Source organism: Bubalus kerabau, chromosome 1 (assembly GCF_029407905.1).
Source record: "Bubalus kerabau isolate K-KA32 ecotype Philippines breed swamp buffalo chromosome 1, PCC_UOA_SB_1v2, whole genome shotgun sequence".
NCBI classification, from domain to species: Eukaryota; Metazoa; Chordata; class Mammalia; order Artiodactyla; family Bovidae; genus Bubalus; species Bubalus kerabau.
The window spans coordinates 24,409,253-24,434,772 of NC_073624.1; the positions used below are offsets into that span (position 1 = coordinate 24,409,253).

A 25,520-nucleotide genomic window follows, 5' to 3' on the forward strand; every position below is an offset into this window, starting at 1 on the left:
AAAAAAAATAGTTAGCTAGAACAGACCCAAAGTAGATTTGGCCATGTATCAGAACTCACTTATCATTGTCTCCATGCAGGCTAATATTCTGCTAGAATTCTCCCTAAGGACTCCCTTTTGCTCACTGATGGGAAAAGGGGGGGGTGTCATTTTAACTTAGAACACATATTTTCATCATTTAATCATTTTGCTGGTGGGAATAAATTTAAAGTTATCCAACTGGATGTGTCATTTACAGGAACATTACTGAGTACCAAAAGATTTATTCAAATATTTAATTGGAAGGAACTACATCTGGAATAAGTTTTATTGGAATTCTTATAAAAAGGAAAGTAAATCCATTAGAATTAATATCATAAACAGTCAACTTTATCTGGAACCAGAAACATTAGTGAAATGGAGCCTAGGAATCCTAACCCTTCTTCTCTGTAAAAAAGCCAGTCGCTTTCCAATTTATGTGGCAATTATTCTTTATTGCTTTAGGTAGAGCTTTGTTTTCATCTAATGGTTTAGAGACAGATCACTCAGGCCACCCCATTTGTTTCTCTGCCCCCTTTCTCTTTAAAGAACAAGCAAAAAGAACGCAGTAAGAGGCATCTGCCTGTCTTCAAAACACTTGAAAAATCCTGCGAAGATCAGAAAGTCAGCAGAAACTCGCTGCAGTGAGGCCAGTAGTAACTACACGAGTTAAGAGACAGCTAGTGTTCTCCTCAGATGTCAACGTAGATGCCATTGATCAAATAATCAAGCCTCGAGTAACGTTTTCTGCGGAGGGATTCTAGGAGCATTCTGCCCAAGAGGGCCAGGCCTATGGCAAGAAAGAGGACCCCGAAGAGCACAGTCCCAATCAGGAGCCACTGCTCAACGGTAAAGCCTTGCTGGCTTCCTGGAGCATTGCTCAGGGAGGGGTTGCCTGGATTGGCCTTCCCATTCTCCTGGGAAGCTGTCATATTTGTGGCAGGAGAATCCACATTTGACAAAGGAAATGTAACAGAGGCCCCGGCATCCTCCGCACTCCAAGTCAGATTGGCGATGTCTCCAAAGGGCACCGTGGCGGGTGGGCGTCGCGAGTCCGTGGATGCCCTAGAGAGGGAAGTCAAAGCTGCAGTTGTGGCCGTGCTAGTGATCGTGGCTAGGGTTGGGGCGGAGGTGGCTCTCTGAGGCTGCCAAGTCAGAGATGGCATCACTGCCGTGTTGGTGGCAGGGAGGGATGCGGAGAGAGACTTCGGAGTGGCCAGGATGGTGTGCAGAGAAGACACCGCCATCGTAGAGGGGAACGCCGTCACATTTTCAGGCAGCAGATTAGCTATTGCTGGTCCTGAGGAAGACTGTGACGTCTGAGAGTGGCCTTCTTCTTTATAATCAGATGACGGTGGGCTCTCCGGATCAATCTTGAGTAGTTTCTCCAAGTGATCCGAGGATCCAGACGTCTGAGAAAATGAATCTCTCCACAAGACCATGGGCTCTGAGTCATGGGTTGGAGGCTGGCGAGTGGGAGTGATGGCATGGGAAGATCCGCCAGGGAAAATGGAGTTTTCCTGAGCTACCCCTGGGCTTGGCAAATCAGTTCTGGCCAAAGATGGGAAATCTGAAAATGGAAAGAAAATAATAGGAAGACTTCAACATTTTCATATGAAGGGAGGACAGAAGAGACAAATGTTATCAGCTTATTCAATAAGACCTCAGACTGTTGCTACCTGATATTTCATGGTACGTGCATGGGGGCTAAGTCACTTCAGTCGTACCCGACTCTTTGTGACCCTATGGATTGTAGCCCGTCAGGCTCCTCTGTCCATGGGATTCTCCAGGCAAGAATACTGGGGTGAGTTGCCATGCCCTCCTCCAGGTGATCTTTCAGATCCAGGGATCAAACCTGAGGCTTCTGCATTGCAGGTGGATTCTTTACCAACGAGCCGTCAGGGAAGCCCAATATTTCATGGTGCAAGGACCTGGCTTCTCCTGCAGAAGCTCTGGTTTATCTCTAGAGTGATGGCACACAGGTTTATTTCTAAGTGATGGCACCTTCCTTCTAGAGGAAGGAGGAGGTAGGAGGGGCCAGCAAAGATGCTAAGAGGAGTTCAGTGGTGGCAGCAAGGGCTTCCCAGGCGGCAGAGCGGTAAAGAATCTGCCTGCAATGTAGGAGACAGGGGTTTGATCTCTGGGTTGGGAAGATCCCCTGGAGGAGGAAATACCAACCCACTCCAGTATTCATGCTTGGATCTTAGTTCTCCGACCAGGAATGGAACCCATGCCCTTAAGTGTGGAGTCTTGATCACTGGACCACCAGGGAAGTCCCCTCCTTTTGACTCTTGAAGATTAAAATTCTAGAGCCAGTATCTCAGGTTCTGAAGACCATGGACCAGTATTTGACGTCATGCTGGCCACGTGGCTGACATAAAAAGCAGACAATCACAGTCCCAACTCCTGCACACGAGGAACTAGCCTCAGATGCTCCTCCTGCTTGAGAAAGGTTAGAATTTTGCTCTTTGTCACACATGCTATTTATGACAACTCGAACTGAAAAGGCCAGTTAAAGCAATCTGGGGCAGGGAAAGGCCAGTTGAATTGCACCATATCATTCTGCTACTTAGGACTTCCCAGGTGGCACTGGTGATAAAGAACTCGCCTGCCATTGGAGGAGACATAAGAGACTTGGGTTCCTGGGTTGGGAAGATCCCCTGGAGGAAGGCATGGCAACCCACTCCAGTATTCTTGCCTAGAGGATTCCATGGATAGAGAAGCCTGGCGAGCTACAGTCCATAGGGTTGCAAAGACGTGCACACAACAGGGGCAACTTAGCATGTGCTCACTCTGCTACTGGGCTAATCATTACACTTCAGTAAGAACTGCAGAAACACAAGGAAGGAAGCAAAGGAACTTTCTAGAATTCACTGGTTCATTCTCCTCTGTTCTCTTTTCCCTCTTCTATTTCAACTCCCCTCAATGTTGCTGCTTCTGCTGCTAAGTCACTTCAGTCGTATTTGACTCTGTGCGACCCCATGGACAGCAGCCCACCAGGCTCCCCTGTCCCTGGGATTCTCCAGGCGAGAACACTGGAGTGGGTTGCCATTTCCTTCTCCAGTGCATGAAAGTGAAAAGCGAAAGTGAAGTCGCTCAGTTGTGTCTGACTCCCAGCGACCCCATGGACTGCAGCCTACCAGGCTCCTCCGTCCATGGGATTTTCCAGGCAAGAGTACTGGAGTGGGGTGCCATTGCCTTCTCCACTCCCCTCAATACCAATTCTAAACCAGCCCTCACTCTCCTCTCTCCTAACAAATAGATCCAGAGGCACATTCACATGTGTGACATCTTTGACTACTCTCTAAACGTCACACCACTTGAGGTCCTTTAGAACCGTCACTTATTAATCCATCTAGGACAGGGATCAGCAAATTATTGCCTGAGAGCCAGATCTAGCCTGCCATCTCTCTCTCTAATATATTTTTTATGGATTTGCCTGTGCTGGGTCTTTAGTTGCAGCACTTGAACTCTTAGCTACAGCATGTTGGATCTAGTTCCCTGACAGTGATCAAACCCAGGCCCCCTGCATTGGGATTGCAGAGTCTTAGCCACCGGACCACCAGAGAAGTCCCTGCCACCTCTCTTTATAAGGCTTGCAAGCTAAGAATGGCTTCTATATTCTGAAATGATTGAAAAAAAAATAAAAAAGGTATTTTGTAACACATGAAAATTATATGAAATTTACATTTCAGTTTCCATAAATAAAGTTTTATTGGCACACAAGCATGCTTATTTGTTTACATATTGTCTATGGCTGTCTCTACTGCAAGGACAGAGGTGAGGATGTCTGACAGATTGCATATAGCCCACTAAGCCTAAAAGACTTGCCTGAAAAGCCTAAAACACTTATTATTTGGCCCCTGACAGAAAAAAGTTTGTGGGCACCTTCTCTAGGACCCTCTCAAATAGAATGCTGACGCCTGAAATTCTTCCAACAAAGCTGAAGAAAAGAGTTTCTGCTGCAGGTGATATGACATTGGCAGGCACAGTGTCACCGTGAGATAAACAGCATCTGTATTTTTAGGCTGTGTCAGATATTTTTAAAAAGAGCAGGACTCATCACATTTCATTTTAAAATATATAAAAAAAGACTAAGTAAATGCTCTGTGATGTATGTGAACTCAGAAGTTAAGCCCATTGACAAGAATGACCAAAACAGCTGTTTCCTTTCTCAAGAATGCAAGGTTATAAATAAAACAAAGCGAGGGCTAGTCCCATTTCTTGATAAGATTCATCTATTGGCTAAGAGCCTAGAACCACGCTGGAATCCTCCACACCTGCTCCATTTACCTCACCCTCTGCTGTTTGCCATTGGGGTGTGGTATTTTCCCTCAGACACATAGACATGAGCTACAGAAGGCACTGGGAAACAGCCCTGTGTACTCAGCCCCTCTTTTGAGTTTCATATGCAAGCGACTTCACTAGATAAAACAATTTAAGTATTGACTATTAACTTGGAGACCAGCTGAGCCAACAGACTCTCAATTTATTCTATTTCTGAATTCCCCTATTCTAGTCTATTCTAGTCCTTGGTGGCATGACAGACCACCAAGCTGCAAAAACAAACTGAAATTAAATAATGTCCAGCTGCAATGGTTTTACAGAATGAACAGAGTGCACTATCATCTTTCGAACTTTTGGTCTGTAAATATTAGTCAATCCCAGGAAACTGAGTTCATCTCTAAACAAACCGCCAAAAATATCTACTGGATTTCACTCTAACCGGGAGGCAGACAATTCATTTTTATGGGGTAATCTCAATCCAGCAACATGGGCAGATTCAGAAATAGTAATACAAACACAATGTGTAAATATCTGTGAATACAGACAGGACACCAAGTCTGGCGTAGGTGAGTTTGCCCCTAGGTATCAAGCTGCTCTGGGCTGGTGGTGCCCCCTGGTGGCTGCCACAGGAACTGTTGGATTCTAATTTCACTTCATTACCTTCACACTGGTGGCTCTTACTCCTTGGAAGGAAAGTTATGACCAACCTAGATAGCATATTCAAAAGCAGAGACATTCCTTTGCCAACAAAGGTCCGTCTAGTCAAGGCTATGGTTTTCCCTGTGGTCATGTATGGATGTGAGAGTTGGACTGTGAAGAAAGCTGAGCGCCGAAGAATTGATGCTTTTGAACTGTGGTGTTGGAGAAGACTCTTGAGAGTCCCTTGGACTGCAAGGAGACCCAACCAGTCCATTCTGAAGGAGATCAGCCCTGGGATTTCTTTGGAAGGAATGATGCTAAAGCTGAAACTCCAGTACTTTGGCCACCTCATGCGAAGAGTTGACTCATTGGAAAAGACTCTGATGCTGGGAGGGATTGGGGGCAGGAGGAGAAGGGGATGACAGGGGATGAGATGGCTGGATGGCATCACCAACTTGATGGACGTGAGTTTGAGTGAACTCCGGGAGTTGGTGATGGACAAGGAGGCCTGGCGTGCTGCGATTCATGGGGTCGCAAAGAGTTGGACACGACTGAGCGACTGAACTGAACTGGTGGCTCAGGTGGTTAAGGGTTTGCCTACGATGTGGGAGACTGGGGTTCGATCCCTGGGTCACACGAAGATCTCCTGGAGAAGGAAATGGCAACCCACTCCAGTACTCTTGCCTGGAAAATCCCATGGACACAGTCCATAGGGTTGCAAAGAGTCGGACACGACTGAGCGACTTCACTTTCACCTTCACAGTGAACCCACTCCAGTATGGCTTGAAAAATCCCATGTACAGAGGGGCCTGGCAGGCTACAGCCCATGGTGTCGCAAGAGTCGGACATGACTTAGCGACTAAACCACCACCACCACCTTCACGCTGGCCCTTAAAAAAATGGTTTCTGCAAGAGCCAAGCTTTCCCTCCCACTTCCAGTGGAGAAAATCTTTACCACTGCTCTCTGTCTCTAATATAGGTATTATCAAAGCAACAACGTGACAGAGGTATTATGAAAGTCATAAAATAAATTCGACTATCATGTCCATCATGATGCCCCAGCAACTATTAATATTTATGTATACCCTAAAACTAAAACTTTTTCCATGTAACTTAAGAACAATTGGGTGTTTTTCACCTGAAATTTACGTGACCTTTTACTTCTACATCTCAAACTTATTTTTTAATATCTGCATCATATTCCCTCAGGTGGATACATCATGTTTTACACCCTACCATTCCCTAGCATTTGGACATCTGAGCTGTAGAAACTTTTAAACCAATTTCCTTTAACAGTCACTCCCAAAGTGCAGCTTTCACTTTTAAGACTAATTACACAATAAAAAGTTTCACACCAATGCCTTTTTCTTTGATATAGATTTTATGGATCAATGATCAATGCAAAGAAATAGGGGAAAACAATAGAATGGGAAAGACTAGCGGTCTCTTCAAGAAAATTAGAGATACCAAAGGAACATTTCATGCAAAGATGGGTACAATAAAGGACAGAAATGGTATGGACCTAACAGAAGCAGAAGATATTAAGAAGAGATGGCAAGAATACACAGAGGAACTGTACAAAAAAGATATTCACGACCCAGATAATCACGACGGTGTGATCACTCACCTAGAGCCAGACATCCTGGAATGTGAAGTCAAGTGGGCCTTAGGAAGCATCACTACAAACAAAGCTAGTGGAGGTGATGGAATTCCAGTTGAGCTATTCCAAATCCTGAAAGATGATGCTGTGAAAGTGCTGCACTCAATATGCCAGCAAGTTTGGAAAACTCAGCAGCGGCCACAGGACTGGAAAAGGTCAGTTTTCATTCCAATCCGAAAGAAAGGCAATGCCAAAGAATGTTCAAGCTACCACACAATTGCATTCATCTCACACACTAGCAAAGTAATGCTGAAAATTCTCCAAGCCAGGCGTCAACAGTACGTGAACTGTGAACTTCCAGATGTTCAAGCTGGATTTAGAAAAGGTAGAGGGTAGAGGAACCAGAGATCAAATTGCCAACATCCATTGGATTATCGAAAAAGCAAGAGAGTTCCAGAAAAACATCTACTCCTGCTTTACTGACTATGCCAAAGCCTTTGATTGTGTGGATCACCACAAACTGTGGAAAATTCTGAAAGAGATGGGAATACCAGACCACCTTACCTGCCTCCTGAGAAATCTTTATGCAGGTCAAGAAGCAACAGACATAGAACATGGACATGGAACAACAGACTGGTTCCAAATCGGGAAAGGAGTACATCAAGGCTGTATATTGTCACCCTGCTTATTTAACTTATATGCAGAGTACATCCTGAGAAATGCTGGACTGGATGAAGCACAAGCTGGAATCAAGATTGCTGGGAGAAATATCAATCATCTCAGATATGCAGATGACACCACCCTTATGGCAGAAAGCAAAGAAAAACTAAAGAGCCTTCTGATGAAAGTGAAAGAGGACAGTGAAAAATTTGGCTTAAAACTCAACATTCAGAAAACTAAGATCATGGCATCCGGTCCCATCACTTCATGTTAAATAGATGGGGAAACAATGGAAACAGTGACAGACTTTATGTTCTGGGACTCTAAAATCACTGCAGATGGTGACTGCAGCCATGAAATTAAAAGATGCTTACTCCTTGGAAGAAAAGCTATGATCAACCTAGATAGCATATTGAAAAGCAGAATTACTTTGTGAACAAAGGTCCATCTAGTCAAAGCTATGGTTTTTCCAGTAGTCATGAACATATGTGAGAGTTGGACTATAAAGAAAGCTGAGTGCCAAAGAATTGATGCTTTTGCACTGTGGTGTTGGAGAAGACTTTTGAGAGTCCCTTGGACTGCAAGAAGATACAACCAGTCCATCCTAAAGGAAATCATCCTGAATGTTCATTGGAAGGACTGATGCTGAAACTGAAACTCCAATACTTTGGCCACTTGATGTGAAGAACTGACTCAGTGGAAAAGGCCCTGATGCTGGGAAAGATTGAAGGTGGGACGAGAAGGGAACAACAGACGATTAGATGGTTGGATGGCATCACTGACTTGATGGACATGAGTTTGCGCAAGCTCCGGGAGTTGGTGATGGACAGGGAGGCCTGGCATACTGCAGTCCATGGGGTTGCAAAGAGTCGGACCCGACTGAGAAACTGAACTGAACTGAACTAAACTGATAGATATTATGGAAGTATAGAATTATTGGATTGCATTATAATTTCCAGAATATTCCATCATTTCTTTAATATTCTGCTTTAATCATGAAATAGATGAGAGAAAAGACACCCAGTGACAGCGGAAGAAAGGACACGATTAGGAAGAGGCAGTGAGAAGGGATCAGAGAGATGGATGTGATGGCCCAGCTTCCAACTGATGGGAGCTCTTGAAAGAGAAAAACCAACAATCCAATTAGTGTCTTGAGCCCTGCCACCTTTGGAAACTCAGACCAAGGTGTTCAGGTCCTGCTAGATACCATCCCTGGGTGTTCAATAGGCTCTGCAGTGTTCCAGGTGATGAAAAAAGAGGACCGGCTATATCCACACACTACTGCTGGTCCCGATGTTTTCATCCAGGATTATATATAGACATGAAGAAGCCAAACAGTTAGGGGCAGCCGCCCTGGCCAGTGTGAAACCCAGAAAGTGCAGGAGGCAACAAGACTGTTTCCATGCAAGGTAAGATCCTGATGTTCTGAGAAACCTAATTTGTTCGGTTATCATTTTTCACAACTGTCATAAAATACACTTCATACAACACACTACTTAAACCCTTTTTAGGAGAACAGTTCCACGGCATTGAGTATATTCACATGGTTGTACAACCATCACCCTTATCCACCTCCAGAGCAAAACTGAAACTCTGTATCTTATCTGCCAATCTTTTAGGACTTGGGCTTCTATCACTATGTAGGAAGAATTTACACAAGCAGTCTGTGCTTTATGCTCCTATTCAAAGGCATGGTGGATATATCAAGCTTTCCTAGTTCATGAACAAAACTCAGACACAGCCTCATCCAGGGGACAAAGCAGGGTCAGTGTCCGGGCACCCTGGGCAGCACCATGCCCCAGAAAATCTTCATTGCACTCTCCCTCCAACCCCCAAACCGCTTCTCTTCAAATCTTCCCTAGTTCAGCAGACAGCGCTACTGTCCAGCTAGATGCTCAAGTCAAGAACTACAACTCGGGGCTTCCTTGGTGGTCCCGTGGTAAAGAATTCGCCTGTCAATGCAGGGGACATGGGTTCGATCCCTGGTCCAGGAAGATCCCACATGCCAAGGAGCAACTAAGCCCGTGTACCACCACTACTGAGCCTGCGCTCTAGAGCTCGGGAGCCACAGCTACTGAGACCATATGCCCCAGGGCCTGTGCTCCACAACAAGAGAAGTCACTGTGATTAGAATCCCATGCACTGCAACTAGAGAGTGGTCCCCACTTTCCTCAATGAGAGAAAACCCACACGCAGCAACGAAGACCCAGCACAGCCAAAAATGAATAAATTAAAAGAAAAGAAGAACTAGGATTCAGCTTCACTCTTCTCTTTTCCTCATCCCCCACATCCACGCCAACTAGTAAGCCCTGCCGACACTACCTCTGAAATGGCCTGTAGTTTACTTCCCTCCATCTCCTCCACCGCCTCCCTGGTCCCCAAGGCTTCCACTATGATCTTCATCCCACCTCCAAGCCAGCCTTCCCACTTGCCCTCTTGCTGATTCATGCTTGTCCATTCCGAAGAGAGCAGTCAGGGTGAGTTTTGAGAAATCACCTTTAAAACAGCACGTTATGGAAGGGGGATGAACTGGGAGATTGGGATTAACATATACACACTATTGATACTATATATACTATATAGATAACTAACGAGAACCTACTGCAGAGCACAGGGAACTCTACTCAAAGCTCTGTGGTGATCTAAATGGGAAGGAAATCCAAAAAAGAAGCGATACATGTATACCTACAGCTGATTCACTTTGCTGTACAGCAGAAAGTAACACAACATTGTAAAGCGACTATGTTTTTGTTTAGTCGCTAAGCCACGTCCAGGTCTTTGCAACCCCATGGACCGTAGCCCACCAGACTCCTCTGTCCGTGGAATTCTACAGGCAAGAACACTGGAGAGGATGGCCCTTTCCTTCTCCAAGGGATCTTCTCAACTCAGGGACTGAACCTGTGTCTCTTGCATTGGCAGGCGATCCTTGACCACTGAGCCACCAGGGAAGCCAAAGGAACTACACGCCAATAAAAATTAATCAAAACAAAACAAAAACCCAGCATGTTACATACCTCCTGAAAAACTCCCAATGGCCTCTACCAAGTTTGATGGGCTCGCCCCACTTTCCTTCCTTCTTGCATATCACTCTTTGCATGCTTCAATATGAGTCAGCCACTCAGATTGCAGTGAACAAACACTCCCAACCATTCTGCCTTAAGATACTGGATGAGGTTGTTTTCTCGGCCTGGAAGGTCTTCCCACTATTTTCTCACATCTGGCTCCTCAGTGTTCAGATCTCGGCTTAGGGGTTACAACTTCGCAGATGTGTCCCCTGATCACCTAATCGAGACGGTCCACTCAGTGATAATCTATGATGTTGTCTTAAATTAATTATCTGCTCTTGAGACTCTCTTCTTTTTAAATGGGAATTTTGTTTTCAGTTTCTCTGCATTGAAAATATATTCTTATATAAAGGCCATGTTTCATTTTTTCATGATCACTGTTATTTTTTTAAATGGAGGATAACTGCTTTACAATGCTGTTAGCTTCTGCTGTAGAACAGCTGTAAGTATCTATTGATATATATATCCTTCTAGTTCAGCCTCCCTCCCACCCCACCCCAAGCCCACCCTTCTAGGTCATCATAGAGCACCAGGCTGAGCTCCTTGTGCTATACAGTCGCTTTCCACTAGCCATCTATTTCACTAAGTACTATTTTTTAATTTAAAATTTCTTCTTGAAGTATAGTTGATTTACTATGTTGTGTGAATTTCTTCTGTACAGTAAAGTGATTACATTTTGAATATAATACATTCTTTTTTATATTCTTTTAGGATACATTTTTATATTCATTTATATATACATTTTATATTCTTTATACATTTTTATATAAAACCTGAGAAGGAAATGGCAACCCACTCCAGTATTCTTGCCTGGAGAATCCCATGGACGGAGAAGCCTGGTGGGCTACAGTCCACAGGGTCGCAAAGAGTCGGACACGACTGAGCAACTTAACTTTCACTTCATAATCTTTTATACATTTTAATATTCTTTTATAATACATTCTTTTTTATATTCTTTACCATTATGATTTTTCATAGGATACTGAATATAGTTCTCTGTGGTATACAGCAGGACTTTGCTCTTAAAACGGTTAAAGTAGTGCATTGTATATAGGACCTTATGCTGTGTAGCCATTCTATGTACAATAGCTTACATGTGCTAGCCCCAGACTCCTACTCCATCCCTCCCCCAGAGCCATACTCCCTAGCAACCACAAGTCTGCTCTCTATGTCCATGGTGACTATTTTTTTATTATTTATTTATTAAGGTTATTGTCTCTCTCTCCTAAAACATTAGTGCCAGAAGTGAGAACCTTGTTTTTTCATGTTTAATATCATATCTTTGTATCCTTAGGGTATGAAAAATGCTTGGCACATAAGAGATGCTAAGTAAAATTTGTTGCTTCTTGAAAAATGAAAAAAAGATAATATTGTTTCTACCTAAGGGTATAAAGATAAAAACTTTCTAAAACTTAAAGGAAACTTGAAAGCAATGCATCCTGAGAAATTAACAAGCCAAAGTCTCACCAAGACAGATCCAAACGATTATATTATTTTTACTTGTTATTTTCTGTATTCTGAACAAATATGTAATTTTCAAGTATAGAGACTGTATCTCCAATGCCTTGCACAAAACTTACATATGGCAGATTCTCAAGAGCTTCTTAAATGCGCTTCCAGTAAGTCTGATTTCAGCGAATGTGATAATAAAATAGCTGTACCTAATAACAAATGGAATTTTATATACTGTATTTACACAGGTCTTAACTCTTTCAGAATAGTCACCCTGGAGACCTGTATACTTATTCCAGTGTTGCTGGCAGAGTTTACAGAGGTGTTTCAAAATGTTGTCAAGAAAGGTCTGTGTGTCTTTTATCTTACAAACAAAAACAGAAACAAAACAAAATACTATCATTCATAAGTCTTTCACTAGGGAAAAGAAAAGATGTTTGGTTGAATCAACTGAAATTTAAATCATGAGATTTTTCTGATGTGCCTCTGTATTTGTGATCCCCTTTGGTCATTTTTTTTCAACTCTTTGGTAGAAAACCTAAGTGAACCATATCCTTAAATAATTCCAATCACAAAAGACAAAGAACAAGGTTCTTATTACCTCGAATTATCCTGTAACTCATAAGTCCCTTTGCTGGTTTCAGGGGACAGGCTTCCTCACTGGGACAGAAGAACAGGTAGCAGTTGGGTAGTTTAAATTTTTTTTGAGTGTCGAAGATCATCAGGTTACATGCTTTGTCCCCTGTAAGGAAAGGTTTCACAAGTAACTTTTTTTTTTTTTTTTCACAAGTAACTATTTTGATATAGGATTTTCCAAAGAGTATGGAGAGCAGGAAAACTTCATTTATTCTGGTAGCCAACACAAAACCCTTTTTGTTTGCTGCCTGCTGGCTGCTGAGTCATTTCCTTTTCCTTGGTTTAGTCATGGAAAGCAATTTTTAAAGACCTTGGGTTTAAAACTCTGAATGAAGGTAACTTTGGCAAAGCATATTAAATTTTTTTTTAATTAAAAAATTTTTTGTGGCTGCGCAGCATGTGAGATCTTAGTTTCCCAACCAGAGATCGAATCCCTGCCTCCTACATTTGAAGCTGTCAATCACTTGGCTATCAGAGAAGTCCTGGTAAAATACATTGTTTTTTAATTATGAAAGTACAATAACACATTAACAGGAGACTTGGAAAATACAGAACACAGTTACATATATTACTATATATTACAACTATGTTTTTAAGTAGATAAAGATTTTTAGTTGGAGTTTTAATATCAGGCTCTCAAAAATTAATAGAAGAGATAGACAGAACAGTAGAAGGATACAGTAGACTTGAAAAAAAAACAATTCAACCTAATAAAGATTTATACAGTTTTCACACAATAGCAGGATACAGAGTCCTATTCAAGTTTCCATAGACTATAAACCAGGAGACACTGGAACATATCCAGGGACATAAAACAAGGTGCAAAAACTAAGTACATTTAATTCTTTAGAAAGAAGCCTTCCATTTGCCAAAATATTTATCAAAATATACATAGAAATACTGACTCTACAATTCAGTACTGAGTTGGACTTTAGGGAATGGATTTAACCCTAATGATTTTACAAGTCTCTTGCATCCTGAAGGCATCTTAGATGCCTATGAAGCCATCAGTTCTGGTTTTCTTGAGGAGGGTAGAAACAGTAAATTTAGCCTTATATATATCATGCCTCCTTCCAATGAATGAAGCTGCAAAGCTTTACTTTTATCAGTACCATTCTTCTTTTGGGTCTTCGAATTTCCACTCTTCGTTATCACTTTTGTTTGTCTCCCAATCAGGCAGAGGTCAGAGATCACCCTTGATTCCCTCAATGGGAAATCAGACTGAGTTCACTTCTACAGGGGTTTTTATCCTGTCGTCTCTCCACGACCCAGATAACAAGAAAGGCACTCCAGTTACTCTGACTTTTCTACTCCCTGCAATGTGATAATCCTGCAGTACCATTTACGGTGTCACTTAGGTAAAGGGAAGGGTCCGTAGGGTCCACATTGTACACAGAACTTTGTGTCCTTTGTATCTGTGGGCATTTTTCTAGAGTCTGTGGCTATGGGCAAATTATCAAAGTGTTTTTTTGAGCCCCAAACAGTTAAAAACCAATGCTTGGTAAAAGAAGGAAAAGTTGGAGATCCATTAACTGAGACACACAGTTACCTCTGCTTAGACCATGGCAACCTACTCCAGTATTCTTGCCTGGAGAAATCCATGGACTGAGGAGCTCGGGGGGCTACAGTCCATGAGGTCACAAAGCGTTGGATATGACTGAGCACTGAGCATGCACGCATGCGCAGTAAAGCAGCAACAGCGTTTCTGCTTGTAGAACAAAGCCGTAAACCCTAATTTCTTACTGAACACCCCTCAAGGAACTGAAGAGAAAGGCCAGGTGTCCTGTGTGGCCAGAAAATGCCCACGTGGCATTCAGTCCTATTTGCAAGCTCTGTTTCTATTTCACATAAATGTTGGTGTCAACATTTAGAGAAAAACTAGAAGTTTAAATGAGAGCTCTATCCATTACTTCTCTATAAAGAGTGTCCAAAAGCATGCTTGTCGATTTGAGATCACTGAAGGATTTGTTTCCTCCTGACAGCAAATATAGGTGCTTTCCAGGTGGCGGAGTAGTAAAGAACCCATCTGCTAATGCAGGAGACACAAGAGATGCAGGTTTGATCCCGGGGTGGGGAAGATCCCCTGGAGGAGGAAATGGCAACTCACTCCAGTATTCTTGCCTGGGAAATGCCATGGGCAGAGGAGCCTGGTGGGCTACAGTCCATGGGCTCACAAAACAGTCGGGTACAACTGAGCAACTGAACAGGCATGTATGACAGCAAATATATGGTGTCATTTCTACGTGAATTCTCTAGTTCTCTAACACCAATGGGGTGTCTTACAATTCAACTCGATTCTGATACTAATTGCTTGGAGTGTCAGACCCCACAGGTCTAAGGCTCAGTCCCCAAAGACTGTTCCCACTCAGAGGCCAGTCACAAAGCACAGTCACAAGACACCCCAGGTCACTCACACATATGCCCAACTAGGCTACCACCTCCCATCCCAGGCTCAATAATTTGCTAGGACTACTCACAAAACTGAAGAAAATGCAGTACTTACTGTTACACTTTATTATAAAGGATACAAATGAACAGCTAGATGAAGAGGTACACAGGGTGAGGTCTGGGATGGTCCCAAGTGCAGGAACCTCCGTCCCTGGTGGGGCTGGGGTGCCTCTCAACACATGGATGTGTTCACCAACGTGGAAGCTCCCTGAACTCACCATTTAGGGGTTTTCATGGCAGTTTTATTATGTAGGCAAAATGATTAAGTCATTGGCCATTGTGACTGAATTCAGTCTCCACCCGACTTCCCTTACCTGTAGGTGGGTGGGAAGACTGAAAGTTTCAAGTTTCTAAGCAAAGCTTGGTCTTTCTGGTGACTAGCAACCCTCCCAAAGCTATCTGTGCTGGGCTTAGTTGCTTCAGTCGTGTCCAACTCTTTGTGACCCCATGGACTCTAGCCTACCAAGCTCCTCTGTCCGTGGAATTCTCCAGGCAAGAATACTGGAGTGGGTTGCCATTCCCTTTTCCAGGGGACCTTCCCAACCCAGGGATCGAACTTGCATCTATTACGTCTCTGGTACGTGGGTTCTTTACCACTAGAACCACCTAGGAATTCCATCTATCTAGGACCCCACTAAAAGGCACCTCATTAGCATAAGCTCAGGTATAGTGGAATGGGGCTCATTATGAATAACAGAAGAAGCTCCTTTGCTCAGGGAATTGCTAGGGTTTTAGGAGCTCTGTGCCAGGAATCAGGGACAAAGACTAGAAATAAATATGCAAAATTTGTGTCCTTCAATTTCATGTCCATATATATTTATATTACCATACCACAATCATTATAGAATGAAAAGGAAATAAAGATCTAAGAGAAAGCATATGATTTTATTGGTTGATAAATCAAGTAAGGATCATGAGTCCAGTGTTCACTAGCTCTCCTAGGGTCCTTGACAATGGGCCTTTTCCATCTTATTAATGGTTTATCTCCAGCACCTAGCAAGCCATTAGATGCTCAATAAATTTAGGTGTTTTTTTTTTTTTTTTTCATTTAGGGAATTAGGACAGGATCATAAGGAACTAAAAAATGATCATTGTTTTCACTTAGATATATATTTCTGTTTTCGGGTCATATGTTTGGAACCTGAAATGTCCAAGGACGTAGTTCAAGCCTGTGGGCCTCAGTTTTCCTTTGTGTATTGCAAATGGGTCACTCCAAGCCCCTTCCCGTGCCTCTTAGAGTCCTAGAAGCTGCAATGAGTGGCCTCCTGACTCACCTATGCCACCAGCTCCAGGAAAGGGAGGGGAAATGGAAATTTTGTGCTTCCACTTAAAATGCAAATGCTGATTTTCCTATGAGATGATTTAAACATTTTACTTTTTGTCTCAATTCCCTGTTTAAATGTTCTTTCTTTTTAAAAAATTGTTCATTTATTATTTTTATTATTATTATTTTGGAATACAGTGTGACTTTAATTTTATTTAGTTATTGGCTGTGCTGTGTCTTTGCTGCTGCTCGCAGGTTTTCTCTAGCTGCGGCGAGCGGGAGCTACTCTCTAGTTAAGGTCTCACGGGTTTCTCATTGTGGTGGCTTGTCTTGTTGTGGAGCACGGGCTCTAGAGCGTGTGGGCTTCAGTAGTTGCCGTGCACAGGCTCAGTAATGGCAGCTTGTGGGCTCTAGAGCATGGGTTTCACTGCTCTAGGGCATGTGGCATCTTCCCAGACCAGGGATTGAACCCATGTCCCCTGCATTGGCAGGCTGATTCTCACTGGATCATGGGGAAAGTCCCTAAACGTTCTTTCTAAAGTCACACTGGGGTTTCCCCAGTGCCTTAGCAGCAGAGGATCTGCCAATGCAGAATACATGGGTTTGATCCCTGGTCCAGGAAGATCCCACATACCATGAAGCGACTGAGTTCGTGTGCCACGTCTATTGAGCCTGTGCTCTATGCTCTAGAGCCTGGACACCACAACTACCAAGTCCACGTGCCCCAAGTACTGAAGCCTGTGGGCCCTAGAGGCCACGCTCAGCAGCAAGAGAAGATACCACAAACAGAAGCCCATGCACCAAAACTAGTGAGTGGCCCCCACTCACCACAACTAGAGAAAAGCCCAAGCAGCAGTGAAGACCCAGCACAGTTAATAAATAAACAAATAAAACTAAAGTCACACTGTATTTCCAATATTCCATGATGATAGCCAAGCATTTAAACAGGATTTTTGGTTTTACTATCTTAGATGCCTGTTAGACACCAGTGGTTTTCAACCTTTTTCTACCCAAACACCTGATAATACATATACACTCAGAGGTAACTTTGACTCAGCTTAGGGGAGAGGAGAGCACAACGTGGAACATTCCCGAGTGACTGTGCCACCCATTTTTCTACTCCGCTGAGAATCCCTAGTACAAACAATTCAGCCTCATTGACCAGGTACTCACATCAAAAAACACATGGAATAAAGAGTCATCAAGGCATTGTTACTTACCTGATATATTTTTTGTTGAGCAGCAAGAATTAATGCAGTCCTGAGGAGTTAATGTATGTATGGGCTCATTGCCTCTGATTCCCTTGGAAAGAGACAGCTGGATGTCAATGACCACATCTTCAAGGCTCTCAGTGAGGCAGTTCTGACTGGTGGACAGTCTCAGTGTCAGGAAACAAATCATTACAAAAGTGTAAGTCAAGCTCCATCCTCCCCAGAAGAACATGTTAAATTTCAGCTTAGTCTTAGTCTTCAAAGGTCGGATAAACTCTCCCTCCTGCTTGAGTCTGCTTCAAGAAGATGGTAAGATGATGGAATTCTCTAGGACAAAGATAGGAAATCATCAATGAGTTTTGTTTCTTTGAATGAACCTAGAGAAGCTACATTTCATTTCCTTCAAATCAATGTAAATGACTCACAATTCATAGAAGGCCAGAAATAAACAAGTATTTTTTAAATTCATTTCACTTTTAATAGATTTGAAACAACCTTTCATTAAAAACTTGGCAAAAAGCTAGTAAGCACACACACATATATTGGTTTGGCCAAAAAGTGCATTGAGGTTTTTCTATAGGATCATACAGGAAAACCCTAATGAACTATCTGGCCAACCCAATACTATCCTATTAATTATTAAAATCTGACAAATGTCTAAGAGGAGTAAAATATCATAGTAGTCTGCCTTTCAGTTTTAGAATCCTTCCTCTTCCTGCCTCTCCTAACAAGAGGGGAAGAGACATAAAATCTGCAGTCATTGATGAAGCAGTAAATGATCACTGATCATGGGTTTGGACATATTTTCTCTCTCAGTAATAACAACATTTTAAATCACCTACTGAGTGGAAGGCAATGTGCTAAAATTTACATATATTATCCTAGTTAATTCTTACACCAGCTCTGCAAAAAAGCTATTATTTTTCTCATTTTACAGATGAGGAAACTGAGGCTGCCTTTTTTTTATTGCTGTCTGTAAGAATCACACCAGAGGCAGGTTAATGCTAATAATCTAATTCTAGGAATTAGCCCATCAGCAGGATGATCTAGCTTCATCTAGCTTAGTTGAAGGAAAGTGTAAGGGCAAGAGTTCTTTTTGACATCCCTAAAAACACAAAAGTCCTAATACGTATTAATCCCAACTCCATTGGTGAGCTGGTTCTTCCAGGAAGGAAAAAAAAAAGTTAAACTGGCAATGCTATACCAGAAACTACCCTCATTTCCAGAATACAAATTGTTCACTAATGATAGCCTAGGTCAGAATTACCAATTAAGTTTTATTTTTAGGTCATGAAGTCTTTGGTAACCTTTCGGTCATGCACCCTTTGTTACTCTGGTGATGCTTAGGTTCTCTTCTGACATGTTTTAAAGTGTATAAAAGACATGTTTTTAAATGTATAAAATGAAATATATAGGATTACAAAGGAAGATAGTCCTATTGAAATGTAATCATTGAAGATTTTTTTTTAAGTGCCTTTACAAATCTGATGAAAGATACCAAGAATGATCTAAAGAAATCAAGAGATATTCCATGTTCATCAACAGCACTACTCAATATTGTTAGGATGTCAGTTCTTCCCAACTTGGTCTACACATTCAATGCAATTTCAATCAAAATCCCAGTACATTATTTTATAGATCTTAACAAACCAATTTTTTAAACATTTATTTTATTTTTTTGCTGCACTGTGTGGCTTGTGAGATTTAGTTCCCCAACCAGGGATGGAATCCTAGCCCTTGGCTGTGAGAGCACAGAGTCCTAACTACTGGACCACCGGGGAACTCCCTCAACGAGCCAATCTTAAAGTTTACATGGAAATGCAGAAAGGCCCAGAACAGTCAACACAACACTGAAGAAGAACAAAGCTGGAGGACTGACACTTCCTGACTTCAACACTTAACCATAAACCACCAGTAATCAAGGCAAGGTGCTATTGGCAAAAGAACAGACAAATAAATCAATGGGACGGAATAGTGAGCCCAGAAATAGACCTGAACAAATACAGTCAACTGATCTTTGACAAAGGAACACAGGCAATTCAACAAAGGATAGTCTTCTCAAAAATGGTGCTGGACAATTGGACCAAAAAAAAAAAAAAATCTAGACACTGACCTTACGCCTTTCACAAAAATTAACTCAAAATGGATCAGAGACCTAATTGTAAAATGCAAAGCTATAAAACTCCATGTAACATAGAATAAAGTCTCCATGACCTTAGACTGGATGATGAGTTTCTAGATACAACACCAAAAGCACAATCTGTGAAAGAAAAAATTGGTAGGTTGGATTTCATTAAAATTAAAAACTTCTGCTCTGTGCAAGACACTGTTAAGAGAATGAACACCTAAGCCACAGGCTAGGAGAAAGTATTTTCAAAACACATATTGGATAAATAACTGGTAGCTAAAATACACAAAGAACTCTTAAAACTTAACAAAAAGAAAACAAACAACCCAATTAAAAGTGGGCAAAAATCTGGACACCTCCCCAAAGAAGCATATAAAAAGGTGCTCAATCTCACTGTCATTAGTGAATTGCAAATTAAAAGAACAAGATGCAGGCTTTCCTAGTGGCTCAGTGGTAAAGAATCCACCTGCCAGTGCGGGAGACAAGGGTCCAATCTCTGTTCTGGGAAGATTCCACATGTTGTGGAGCAAATAAGACCATGCACCACAGCTACTGAGCTTGTGTTCTAGACCCACGAGCCACGACTACTGAAGCCCATGCACTCTAGAGCCTGAGCTCCACAACAAGAGAAGCCCCCTCAATGAGAAGCCCTCACACCACATCTAGAGAGTAGCCCTCATTCGCAGTAACTAGAGAAAACCTGGCACAGCAATGAAGACCCAGCACAACCAAAATAAATAAATAAATAAAATTACTTTTAAAAAATAATGAGATATCATGACACATTTACAAGAATGGCTAAAATTAAAAAAAAAAAGTTAATACTAAATCCTGACAAAAACCCACATACAAATATTTATAATAGTTTTTTTATAATTGCCAAAAAAACTAGAAATAGCCAAGATGTCCCTTACTAGGTCAAGGGATAAGCAAATTGTGGTATATCCCTACAGTTGAATATTATTCAGCAGGAAATGAGTTATCAAGCCACAAAAAGAGGAACCTTAATTGTATATCATTTGGTGAAAGAAGGAAATGGCAACCCACTCCAGTATTCTTGCCTGGAAAATTCCATGGATAGAGGAGCCTGGTGGGCTACAGTCCGTGGGGTCACAAAGAGTCAGACAGGACTGAGTGACTAACAATTTCACTTTAAGTGAAAGAAACTAGTATCTGATTCCAACTCTATGACATTCTGCAAAAGGCAAAACAACATTGACAGTAAAAGATCAGTCGTCTGGAGGAAAGGGTGGAGTACAAAGGATTTTGAAAGCAGTGAAACTATTTTATATGACTCTGTAATGATGAAAACATATCATTACATTTGTCAAAACCTATAGAGCTGTAAAATACAAGAGTGTACCCTAATATAAACAGGTAGACTTTAGTTAGTAAAAAAAATCAATAGTTTTAAAAAAATATTATATGGTAACAAAGCACAATACTTTCTCTGCTGTTATGTCTAACTTCCCAAAGCAGCAAAGTGAAAATAACACTGTTTCTTTATGTAAGCACATCACGTACATTATGTCATTTAATCCTTACATGAATTCTAGAAGCTAAATCCCATTAGCTCCACTTTCAGTTAAAAAAAAAAACTGTGTGATAAATGACAAGTGGTACATCTAATCATTGCCATAATTTTTTGAATGACCCATTTTAAAATTAATTTTTAATGGAGTATAATTGTTTTACAATGTTGTTCTAGTTTCTGCTGTACAATGAAGTGAATCATTTATAAGTATACATATATCCCCTCCCTCTTGAGCCTCCTTCTCACCTCACCCCTCTAGATGATCACAGAGCACCGAGCTGAGCTCCCTGTACTGTAAAGCAGCTTCCCACTGGCTATCTATTTTACACAGGGTAGTATATATATGTCAATCTATTCTCCCAATTCGTCTCACATTCCCTTTCCCCCACTGTGTCCACATGTCGGCTCTCTACACCTGCATCTCTATTCCTGCCTTGCAGACAGGCTCGTCTGTAACCATCTTTTTAGATTCCATACATATGTATTAATTCACATACGGTATTTTTTTCTCTCTGACTCATTCTGTATGACAGACTCTACCCAGGTCCATCCACATCGACACAAATGACCCAATTTTGTTCCATTTTATCACTGCCATAATTTTGAAGTAGTGTCGAATGTAATGATTTTGAGACATATTCAGTAAGGAATGCAATACAGAAATAAGTACCACTTCTGCCAGAGGCAAATCAGAGCTACCCTACCACTAATCCCACTGCGGCTTTTGCCTACACGTCTCTTAATGGAAATACGACACTGCATTTAGAGGTTAGCAAAATAAACTTTTCCACCCAAGTTCACAGATTTTCTGAATGTTGTCCATGGACTCCCCCCGACCCCAGGGTAAGAATCCTGGCACAAGTTACTTTGTATGCTACCACACTTTGCAAATCTTTTCTAGTCACTGGAAGGAAAAAAAAAAAAACCAACAGAAACAAAAATAACAAAAACCAGACCAACACTTGGCTTTGAATGGATTCTAGGAGTCTGTCCTGAAGCTGCTGCAATGAAACGAACTGTGACATGGGATGCAGGAGGAAAGCTGGGTTTCTAGGACCAGCATCTTTTCTGTGCCTGCAAGCAGGAATGAAGAGCTTATCTCATTAACGATACCCGACCATTACTAGGTAAATTAATTCTTCCAACCCATTTATTATTTAGGCCTTAAAGGTCCAAAGAGGAACAGATTTTTAAATGTGGCATACACATGCAATAGAATATTATTCAGCTACAAAAAGGAATGAAATTCTAATCCATGCTCCCTCCTGAAAACATTATGCTAACTGAAATAAAATGGATACAAAAGGACAAATGCGGAATGTGTGGACTTATACTAAGTATCTGGCTTCCCAAGTGGCTCAGATGGTAAAGAATCCACCTGCAACACAGGAGACCCAGGTTCAATCACTGCGTTGGGAAGATTCCCTGGAGAAGGGAATGGCAACCCACTCCTGTATTCCTGCCTGGAGAACCCCACGGACAGAGAGCCTGGTAGGCTACAGTCCATGGGGTGGCAAAGAATTGGACATGAAGGAGGGATTGGGGGCAGGAGGAGAAGGGGACGACAGAGGATGAGATGGCTGGATGGCATCACTGACTCGATGGACGTGAGTCTGAGTGAACTCCGGGAGTTGGTGATGGACAGGGAGGCCTGGCATGCTGCGATTCATGGGGTCGCAAGGAGTCAGACATGACTGAGCGACTGAACTGAACTGAAGGGACTACTAACACTAACGCACCAAGTATCTAGAAAAGGCAAAGTGATAGAGATAAAAAAGTAGAATTGAAGTTACCAGAGATTGGTGGAGAAGGGAGGGGGAGCTATTGTTTAACAGGTACAGAGTTTCTGTTTGGGGGTGTCCCAGATACACTGAAAATGGATAGTTGTTGTTCGGGCTTGGGTTGGAAAAGAATTTCCAGACATGAGACAGAATGAGAGGGAAATAAAGTTTATTAGATTGGGAGATGCTGTTAGAACAGCGGGCCAGCTCAAGGGAGAACCCATGTTGAACAGGGGTCCTTAGTCCACTTTTATACCCAGCATACAAGGAGTGGGATAGGGGTCTTGTGGGTCATTTGCTGATTGGATGAGTCATGTATACAGGGTAGAGGGGAGAGTAAGGCAAATACCTTCTCCCTATGGGGTAGGAGGGGAGCCAGGTTATACTGCTCAGGAGGACCTGAAATCCATCAGTCGTTATCACGGGGGAGGGAAGGACGATAAGGGTCTGGTTTTTCTGTTCCTGCAGTCCAAGACCTCCTTGGTTTTTTTCTGCTCTTTTGTCTTTGGGTTACCACAGTAGTGATGGTTACCCAAAAATGGGAGTGTACTTAAAGCCACTAAACTCTACCTTTAAAAATGATCAAAATGATACATTTTGTTACCTGTGAGGGAGTGAGTTAAAGTCGCTCAGTACTCTCCAACTCTTTGCCATCCCATGGACTTTAGCCTGCCAGGCTCCTCTGTCCATGGGATTCTCCAGGCAAGAATACTGAAGTGGGTTGCCATGACCTCCTCCAGGGATCTTCCTGACCCAGGGATCCAACCCAGGTCTCCCGCATTGCTGGCGGTTCTTTACTGTCTGAGCTACCAGGGAAGCCCTTGTTATGTGTATTTTACCACAATAAAAAGATCAAAACAAGCATATAATTAAACAAAAAAAAAGGTTCAAAGTGAAGTTGAATTCTGTTGAAAACCAGTGGGAAAGGGATATAGGTGAGGAGAAGACGCACCTGAGCTTTCATACCTGCTGAGTAGAGTCATGGGATCTTACCAGCAATCACTCGGTCAAATATTGTAAATCATTTTTTCTCATAGCATAATCTAACTTAATTTATCAAAGTGTTTATAACTGCACCACACACACACCTTTTTAGACAATTAGCAGGTTGGATGAATACAGGAGACAAGGCATACAAGAGAACAAGGGGAATTTGCCCTTTTCTTGAGGAAGTGTACGGGGCTCACGAAATGACTCTTCTGCCGCAGCAGCTGGCTTGCCCGGAGACCCCCTCGAGGATACAGGGGTCACCAGCATCCGCTCAGCCCCTCCCCGCTCCAGCCCGGTGGTCCGAGCTCTGGGAGGGGCGGGGGAGCCTCGCTCCGGGAAAGGTGGTCAGGTGGTGATGCAGTCCGCGGGGGCTGGGGGCGGGGGAACGATGGAGAAGAGCCTTTACCTGGCAACGGGAGGCCGAGGTCCTGCTGCCGTCCACCTTCAGGGCAGCCCCGCACGTTCCGGGAAGCAGCGGCAGGTCTGCTAGGGGCTCCGGGGCTCCGCAGCTCCCGCTTAGCCTCCGGCTTATGGTTCCCGAGTTCCTGCTTCCGTTGCGGCGGCCGAAAGTTTGCCGGAGGGGGAAGGGCACGTTCCCGCCCTGCAACCCGGAGCTGCTTCCCAGCAACCTGGAAAGGTCCCCTGGGCACCACGGAGAGCCGGGAGCCCCTCCCACACCTCCCCACTCACCCATCGATGCCCGGGGTCAAGGCTGTGCGTGCAGCCAGGACGGGGGGCTCAACCCTGGTGTATGTTTGAGGATCTGCATCTTCGGATTCCCTGAGAACAGGGCAAATAACCCATGATGGAAGTCAAGCAGTACAAAATATACATCATCAAACGTACCTCCTTTGATTGCACTTAGCAGATTTTGCATTAAAAAAAACAACAACTGAAGGTTTGTGGCAATCTTGCCTGGAGTGAGTCTATTGGTGCCATGTTTCCCACAGTATCTGTATCTCTGTGTCACCTTTTGGTGATTCTCCCAATAGTTAAAACTTGTTCATTATTATTATGTTTATTAGGATTGTGATTTGTCATCAGTGATCTTTGATGTTACTGCTATGACTTGCTAAATGTTATGATGATTGTTATTGTTTAGTCAATAAATCCTGTCTGACTCTTGCAACCCTGTGACTGTAGCCCACCAGGCTTCTCTGTCCATGGGATTCTCCAGGCAAGAATGCTAGAGTGGATTGCTGTTTCCTTCTTCAGGGGATCTTCCTGAAGATCCCTGGGATGGAACCCATATCTCCTGTATTGGCAGATGGATTCTTTACCATTGAGTCACTAGGAAAGCCCAAAGGTTATGATGATAGCTAGCATTTTTTTTAGCAATATTTTAACATTAATGGATGTATATTTTTAGATGTAACACCATTACATACTTAATAGACTACAATACGGTGTAAGCATAATGTTTATGTTGCTGCTTCTGCTATTTGGTTGCTAAGTTGTGTCAGGCTCTTTGCAATCCCACGAACTGTAGCCTGCCAGGCTCCTCTGTCCCTGGGATTCTCCAGGCAAGAATTCTGGAGTAGGTTGCCATTTCCTTCTCCAGGGGATCTTCCCCCCCGCAGGGATGAACTCTCATCACATGCATTGGCAGGCGGATTCTTTACCACTGAGCCTCCTGGGCTTCCCCAAACATAACTTTTATAGGCACTGGGAAACCAAAAAAAATTATGTGACTTTATTGAGATTATTTGCCTTGTTTTGGTAGTCTGATACTGAACTGTGCTGAATGCAGATACACCTGTTGAGTGAAAACCCTGCCTCTCACCCTGTGTCCTAATCTAGTTCTCCT

At 42.7% G+C, this 25,520-nt stretch overlaps 1 protein-coding gene across 2 annotated transcripts; it reads right to left on the reverse strand.

Annotated features, from left to right (window-relative positions):
• Window positions 1-247: 247 nt before the first annotated feature.
• MANSC1 (MANSC domain containing 1) lies at window positions 248-24,320 on the reverse strand. 2 transcript variants are annotated; one of them, XM_055566142.1, is made up of 4 exons: window positions 24,120-24,320; window positions 17,290-17,605; window positions 12,323-12,463; window positions 248-1,588 (listed from the first exon to the last, which is right to left on the reverse strand). In XM_055566142.1, exons 2-4 carry the CDS (start codon window positions 17,510-17,512, stop codon window positions 711-713), a joined length of 1,242 nt encoding a protein of 413 aa, XP_055422117.1. In that variant the 5' UTR covers window positions 17,513-17,605; window positions 24,120-24,320; the 3' UTR covers window positions 248-710. The 2 variants fall into 2 exon arrangements, with proteins under 2 accessions (XP_055422117.1, XP_055422116.1); XM_055566141.1 differs by lacking the exon at window positions 24,120-24,320 and adding an exon at window positions 23,812-24,057 and having other exon boundaries at window positions 17,290-17,607.
• Window positions 24,321-25,520: the final 1,200 nt, after the last annotated feature.

What these genes read in the sequence shown, in the direction of transcription:
- MANSC1 (XM_055566142.1), bottom strand. Translation starts at nt 17,512, where the DNA reads ATGTTCTTCTGGGGAGGATGGAGCTTGACTTACACTTTTGTAATGATT. An exon ending in CTCAACAAAAAATATATCAG is followed by an intron (nt 12,464 to 17,289) that starts GTAAGTAACAAT and finishes CTTTCCTTACAG; the next exon opens with GGGACAAAGCATGTAACCTG. An exon ending in GAGTTACAGGATAATTCGAG is followed by an intron (nt 1,589 to 12,322) that starts GTAATAAGAACC and finishes TTCCATTTTCAG; the next exon opens with ATTTCCCATCTTTGGCCAGA.